Source organism: Rattus norvegicus, chromosome 7 (genome assembly GCF_021556685.1).
Source record: "Rattus norvegicus strain SHRSP/BbbUtx chromosome 7, alternate assembly SHRSP_T2T, whole genome shotgun sequence".
Taxonomy (NCBI): Eukaryota; Metazoa; Chordata; class Mammalia; order Rodentia; family Muridae; genus Rattus; species Rattus norvegicus.
This window is the reverse complement of record NC_141540.1, coordinates 6,088,194-6,094,695: the sequence shown is the minus strand read 5'-3', so window position 1 is coordinate 6,094,695 and position 6,502 is coordinate 6,088,194. Positions and strand designations below refer to the sequence as shown.

The 6,502-nt window shown below is 54.3% G+C and overlaps 1 protein-coding gene and 1 pseudogene across 4 annotated transcripts in view; both read left to right on the top strand.

Moving 5' to 3' along the window:
• The first annotated feature begins 405 nt into the window (after window positions 1-405).
• Esyt1 (extended synaptotagmin 1) overlaps window positions 406-6,502 on the top strand; it is a 17,360-nt gene continuing 11,263 nt past the window's right edge. For 3 of the 4 annotated variants that reach the window (XM_087556036.1, XM_087556037.1, XM_087556035.1), the window contains exons 1-10: window positions 452-862; window positions 2,991-3,032; window positions 3,645-3,779; window positions 3,866-3,939; window positions 4,063-4,135; window positions 4,271-4,360; window positions 4,548-4,603; window positions 5,592-5,715; window positions 5,801-5,977; window positions 6,272-6,354. In XM_087556036.1, the coding sequence (XP_087412162.1) occupies window positions 497-862; window positions 2,991-3,032; window positions 3,645-3,779; window positions 3,866-3,939; window positions 4,063-4,135; window positions 4,271-4,360; window positions 4,548-4,603; window positions 5,592-5,715; window positions 5,801-5,977; window positions 6,272-6,354 (1,220 nt within the window). In that variant the 5' untranslated portion in view covers window positions 452-496. 4 annotated transcript variants of the gene reach the window in all.
• Window positions 4,810-5,414, top strand: Rps23-ps3 (ribosomal protein S23, pseudogene 3; annotated as a pseudogene).

Here is a 6,502-nt window from a genome sequence, read left to right as displayed (position 1 = left end):
TCTGGGTACCAAACGTTGGAGAGTTGACAAAGAATATGTAAGATTCAGACCAAACTCTTCCAGACCATCTGAACGCGTGGAAAGAGAAAAACCCCCAACACTAGCTCACTCTGAACTCAGTAATTAGAGTAGCGGCTCTGCATGACGTAACTCCACAGGCGCTCCAATCCCACGTGGGAGGAGCAGCTGCTCCCGCCCCTTAAGTGGGACGCCACGCCCCGTTCTCTCCCCGACCAGTCAAACACTGCCTTTTGGTTTCTTTCCCCCTTTTCCCGCCATCCAGCCCTCCCATCTTGACCCTCTGGTCCAATCACGGAGGCCCTGCCATCCCAAGTCCTCTCTAGCTTCCCAAGTCTACGCGGCGGGCGCAGCCCCAACAGGCAGGGGCGGGGCGGGGCTTGAGGTCCCGGGGGAGCACCATATATTACTGGGGGGAGCCGGAGCAGACACTGAGCTGCCTGCAGCTGCTCGGGCGGGCACTCCTAGAAGCCGCCCCATGGAGCGCTCCCCTGAAGAGGGCGCCGGCCCCGAGCCCTCAGGGCAGTCCCCGGCCACGGACTCCACGCGGGAGCGGGACGGGGGCTCTGGGGTCCCACCTGCCGGCCCAGGTGCGGCGAGCGAGGCCCTGGCGGTGCTGACTTCCTTCGGACGCCGCTTGTTGGTGCTGGTGCCGGTGTACCTGGCAGGGGCAGCGGGTCTTAGCGTGGGTTTCGTGCTTTTCGGCCTCGCCCTCTACCTGGGCTGGCGCCGGGTCCGCGACGGGAAAGAACGGAGCCTGAGGGCAGCGAGGCAGCTGCTGGATGACGAGGAGCGGATCACGGCAGAAACGCTTTATATGAGCCATCGGGAACTACCTGCCTGGGTGAGTTACCACGTCAGCCCTTGGTGCAGTACAGCTCTTCCCAGCCCCTCAGCTCGGGCTCTGCCTCCCTACGAAGTCAGCTCCCCGACTTAGGGCAGCGGCCCCCAGACTTTCCATCGTCCCGTTAGCGCTTGTTTGCTGGGACTCACCGCTCCAGGACGGCCACCCACTCTCCCCGCCCACCCGTGCCGCAGAGCGGATCCTTCCACGGAATCGGGACTTCCTCGGTCTCCTCGGACTACAGCAGTCCGTCTGAGCTGGCGCTCCCAACCAAGCGTGTAGACTGCTCGCTCCTCCCGACTTTTGGTGCCACTCGCGCCTTTGCCGCGCAGCCTCTGGGGATCCCTCCACCCCACCCCCCTTGATGGCTCAGAGGTTCCCTCGCCTCTGCTAGAGCTTTCAAGGCTTTTTATCTACTTAAGGGCATAAGGGTTTTCCGCTTCCTGCCTTGTCCCTAGGTACCCGCTGAGACCCAGCCCTGCAAGCATTGTTCCGCTGAGTCCCAGCACCTGGGAATGACCTACCACAGTCGCCTTCCAGCCTCTAGCTGGCCGGGCTGCTAGACTAAGGGAGGAGGTTCTGGGAAGAGGGTAGCTCGGGCTGCTGTAGTTCCCGCTGCTCCTTTTGACTCGCACCCTGGCGGCCCCACCCTTTTCCGGACTGTGGGCAGCCTTCGCTCGCTTGCTCAGCTGACCCAGGCCCTTATTACTACACCCTGTCTCCTGAGCTGAAACAGAAGCCTCTCCCTGACCTTGCTAAGCTGAGCGTGTTTCCAGCCCCTTTGGGTACCCTCCCTACTCTTCTCACTTAGAGGTGCCAGTTAGGTAGAGAGAGGCTAACACCAGTCACACTTGCTGTGCCCTGGAGAGAAAAAAAAAAGGAAGAGATGGTTCTATGTACCCTAAGCAGTAACTGTAATTGCTACTCCTTCTCATTGGGATCAATCCAACACCTCCCCACCTCAGTGCAGAGCACAGGTGCCCTTTCCCACTCAGGAAGAGAGAGAAAGGAGGTAGGGAGGAAAGGAAGGAGGGGAGAGAGACAGTGCGGAGGCTTGCGCAGGCACCAGCGCACCAGCGCACAGGCCTAAGTCTCTTCCTGGCCGACTCTAGGTTATCAGGGCTGGCTTTCTTCTTCTTCATCTTCTTATACTGGAGCCCACGCCCAGTCCTAGGGGAGCAGGGAAGGCTGGACAAAGGAACTAGGACTACTCGATCCCAGGTCCCCAGGGCTCTGATTTGACAGGATCTGCTCCTGAAAGAATGTGTCCTTCTCAAGGCTCCTCCCCTCCCCCTCTTCTCCTTTGCCCCAGAAGCTGCCATTTCGCATCTCAGAGCTATCTGAAGCATCTCTATGTGGCCCCACATCCTACCTGCTCCCCTTATTAAAGAAGCTTCAGTGTCCCCAAATACTAAGGAGAGAATTCTCCCACCCCCAGGATTGCGTCCTTAAATCTGTATTAGAACCTTTCTCTTACTGGGCGTGGTGGCGTGTCTTTAATCCTAGCACTGGAGGCAGAAGCAGGTGGATTTTTCTGAACTGTAAGACTGCCTGGTCTATATAGTGAGTTCCAGGTCAGCCAGAGCTACATAATGAAACCCTATCTACAAACAAATGGAGAAAGCAACTTTTTTCCCCTTTGTTTAACCCATAGTCTCATACAGCCCAGGCTTGCTTTGAACTCCCTGCTGTCTTGCCTTTACCTACCAAGTGTTGGCATTATAGGTTTGTGTCCCCACGGCCAGCTAAAACCTTCTCCCAATAAACTCAAACTTTGTTTTTGTTTTTGTTTTTTTTTTTTTAAAGAGGGGGGTAGAGAGATGATGGCTCTTCCAGAGGTCCTGGGTTCAATTCCCAGCACACACATGGCAGCTCGCTCACACTGCCTGTAACTCCCGATCCAAGGGATCTGACACCTTCACACAGACATACATGCAGGCAAAACACCAGTGTACATAAAATAAGTCATTAAAACAAAAAAGGTGGTGGGGGGAGGGAGGGAAGAAACCTCAGCACCCCAGCCCTGGGTATGAGGACCCCTGTCGTACAGACGCGTTCATCCCAGGAGCCTCTTAGGAAGCATGGATACCAAGTGTACTCATCACTGTCTCTGCCCTCTCCACGTCAGGTCAGCTTCCCAGATGTGGAAAAGGCGGAGTGGCTGAATAAGGTGAGGACTGTGTCAGTTTTGATTTTTCCTGGGTGGGGTTTATTCCCCTTTCAATGCCTTTCCACACTCCCGTTTCGGCATAGTCCCCAGAGCTGCCCATGGGACGAGTCTGAGGGGCTGTGTCTCCATGCCCACACCGGGCTCTGGACACTGAGCCCAAGGTGGCCTCAAATGATGCTCCCGCTGCAGCATCCAGCCTCAGGAAACAGCTGTACGCTGCCATGCCCAGATAGAACTCGATTTAGATCGGTGGTTCTCAACTTCCTGATGCTGTGACCCTTTAATACAGCTCCTAATGTTGTGGTGACCCCAACCATAGAATTATTTTTGTTGCCACTTAATAACTGTAATTTTGCTACTGTTATGAATTGTGATGTAAATATCTGTGTTTTCTGGTAGTCTTAGATGACCCCTGTGAAAGAGTCATTTGATCCCCTGAGGGTCACATCCTCTGCTTCAGTGGGAAAGGGGCCTCCCCGCCTCTCTGCTCTCTGACAGTCTGTCTTCCTTCCCTCCCTCCCTCCCTCCCTCCCTCCCTCCCTCCCTCCCTCCCTCCCTTCCTTCCTTCCTTCCTTCCTTCCTTCCTTCCTTCCTTCCTTCCTTCCTTCCCAGATTGTGGTGCAGGTATGGCCCTTCCTAGGCCAATATATGGAGAAGCTTCTGGCTGAAACGGTAGCCCCAGCTGTCCGGGGAGCTAACCCCCATCTGCAAACTTTCACATTTACTCGTGTGGAGCTGGGTGAAAAGGTACTCGTGTGAGGGAGTGGGGCACCCCGAGGGCTGAAGTACACCTTTTCCCCTCCTGCCTCTTCTGAGACCACCTCTCTCTTTAGCCAGTAAGAATCATCGGAGTCAAGGTTCACCCTAGTCAGAGAAAAGATCAGATTCTACTGGACTTGAATGTCAGGTAACTTCCAACCTTCCTCCTCCCCTGCCAGTGGGCCCTTGGTCACCCCTGACTACTCAGCTGCCCCTGCTCTCCCTAGAAGCCTAGCACTAACTTCTTTATTCTCTTCTTACTGCCTCCCAGCTACGTGGGGGACCTACAGATTGATGTGGAAGTTAAAAAATACTTCTGCAAAGCCGGAGTCAAGGGCATGCAGGTGGGGCTGACGTCTGGGCCTTTCTACGGGGTCTTTGCCCTAAGTGTTTCGGGCTCTGGGGAAGGAGGCGGGGCTAGGAACAGCTGAGCCTTGGGAGGTGTGGCAGGACCCAGGGGTCTTCGCTTCTCCCTCCAGCTCCACGGTGTCTTGCGGGTGATTCTTGAGCCGCTCATAGGGGACCTTCCTATCGTGGGGGCAGTGTCCATGTTCTTCATCAAACGCCCGGTACGGAGAACACTGTTGGGAGATGGGAGACATGGGACTGTGGGGCTCTGGAAGAGAGGTGGGAGCGTGGGGTTCAGGAAGAAAGCGGTACATAAAGGTAGCTATGGACATTGACAAGATGGATCAGAGGCTGTGCGTGCCTGTGCTCCCTAGGATCTGTCCTGACTCTCCTGCCCTTCTCTTCCAGACACTTGACATCAACTGGACAGGGATGACCAACCTGCTGGATATCCCAGGACTTAGGTATTGGGCACCCTCCTAAGTACCTAGTCCTGGGCTGAGGGTTCAGAGATACAAAGCAAGACACTTTACCCTGTGCCTCTGAGCCTCACTGTGCTTGGGGAGATTGAAAGTAAACTCCAGGGAAATCTGACTAAGGTTTTTTTTTCCTTCTGTGGGAGGAACATGCACTTTGGTAGGGGACGGAGAGGATATAGCAAAGGGAGTTGGGGGCCAAGAGGAACAAAAGGGTCCTCAGAGTCTTCCTCGCTGGCTGGGCGGGACTGGACCCACTTTCTCTCGGGGCCCGTGGCGCCAGCAAGATGGTCAAGTGTGGTGGTGTCCGTACTTCCGAGAAGCTCCGCAGTCATCGACAGGACCAGAAGTGGCATGATAAACAGTACAAGAAAGCCCACTTGGGCACAGCCAGTCGGTCTGGGGTTGCCTCCCATGCAAAGCGAATTGGCCTGGAAAAAGTAGGGTTGAAGTCAAACAGCCAAATTCTGCCATCGGGAAGTGTGTCAGGTGCAGCTCGTCAAGAACAGCAAGTAGATCACAGCATTCTGGCCCCAATGATGGCTGCTTGAACTTCATTGAGGAAAATGATGAAGTTCTGGTTGCTGGATTTGGTCTCAAAGGCCGTGCCGAGGGTGATGTTCCTGGAGTCCGCTTTAAGGCGGTTAAAGTAGCTAATGTGTCTCTTTTGGTTCTGTACAAAGGCAAGAAGGAAAGACCAAGATCATAATTTTTGACAATGAAAACAAAGTAATAAATTTTCATATTCTGAAAAGGGCGGGCTGAACTACCTAAACTAGGTGTTGGTGGCTCACATCTATAATCCTGGGACGTGGGAGGTTGGAGTTCAGTGCCATCGTGGGCTACATAACAAATTCCAGCTCAGCCAGAGATATGCAGCGAGGTTTAAAGGTTTAAGTCTTTGTTTGCAGGAAGACACACAGTTGGGGTAGGGGAAAAACCTAGACATTGAACCATTCTCCCACTTCCCACTTAGCTCACTCTCTGACACGATGATCATGGACTCCATTGCTGCCTTCCTTGTGCTCCCTAACCGACTGTTGGTGCCCCTTGTGCCTGACCTTCAAGATGTGGCCCAGCTGCGGTCCCCACTACCCAGGGTATGGCATCTCTCAAAAGACTGAGCTTTCCCTCAAGGGGCCTGTGCTGGGTCATAGTTTCTCACCAGTGGATTCCTGACCCCAGGGCATTATCCGGATTCACCTGCTGGCAGCCCGAGGTCTGAGTTCCAAGGACAAGTATGTGAAAGGCCTGATTGAGGGCAAATCGGATCCCTATGCGCTTGTTCGAGTGGGCACCCAGACATTCTGCAGCCGCGTCATAGATGAGGAGCTCAACCCTCGCTGGGGAGAGACGTATGAGGTAGGAAGCCAAGAAATGTGTGTGCATGTGTGCGTGCATATGCGTGGGTTTGTCCATAGATGTGTGTATATATGCTCCTGTGCATGTGTGTGTACACACTCGTGTACATGTTTGCATTTTTGTGTGTGTGTGCACGCAAGTGTGCATGCATGTGCATGCCCACACATTGTGTGCTCGCGTGCGTGTGTGTGCGCGCGCGCACACACACACACACACACACACACACACACACACACACACGGGCTTGAGACCCTGAGAGACGGTGGGAAGACCACAGCCCTCTGTGCTCTCCAGGTGATAGTCCATGAAGTTCCAGGACAGGAGATCGAGGTGGAGGTATTTGACAAGGATCCAGATAAAGATGACTTTCTGGGAAGGTGAGACTACCTATTTAGATTCTAAAGTCCCAGTACTACCAAGATTCTGGAGGCAGCAGAGCATGTACACACAAAACACACCCTCCCTCCCTCCCTCCCTCCCCTCCATGTAATCATTACGCATGCACTGCTCTTGCAGAGGATTCTA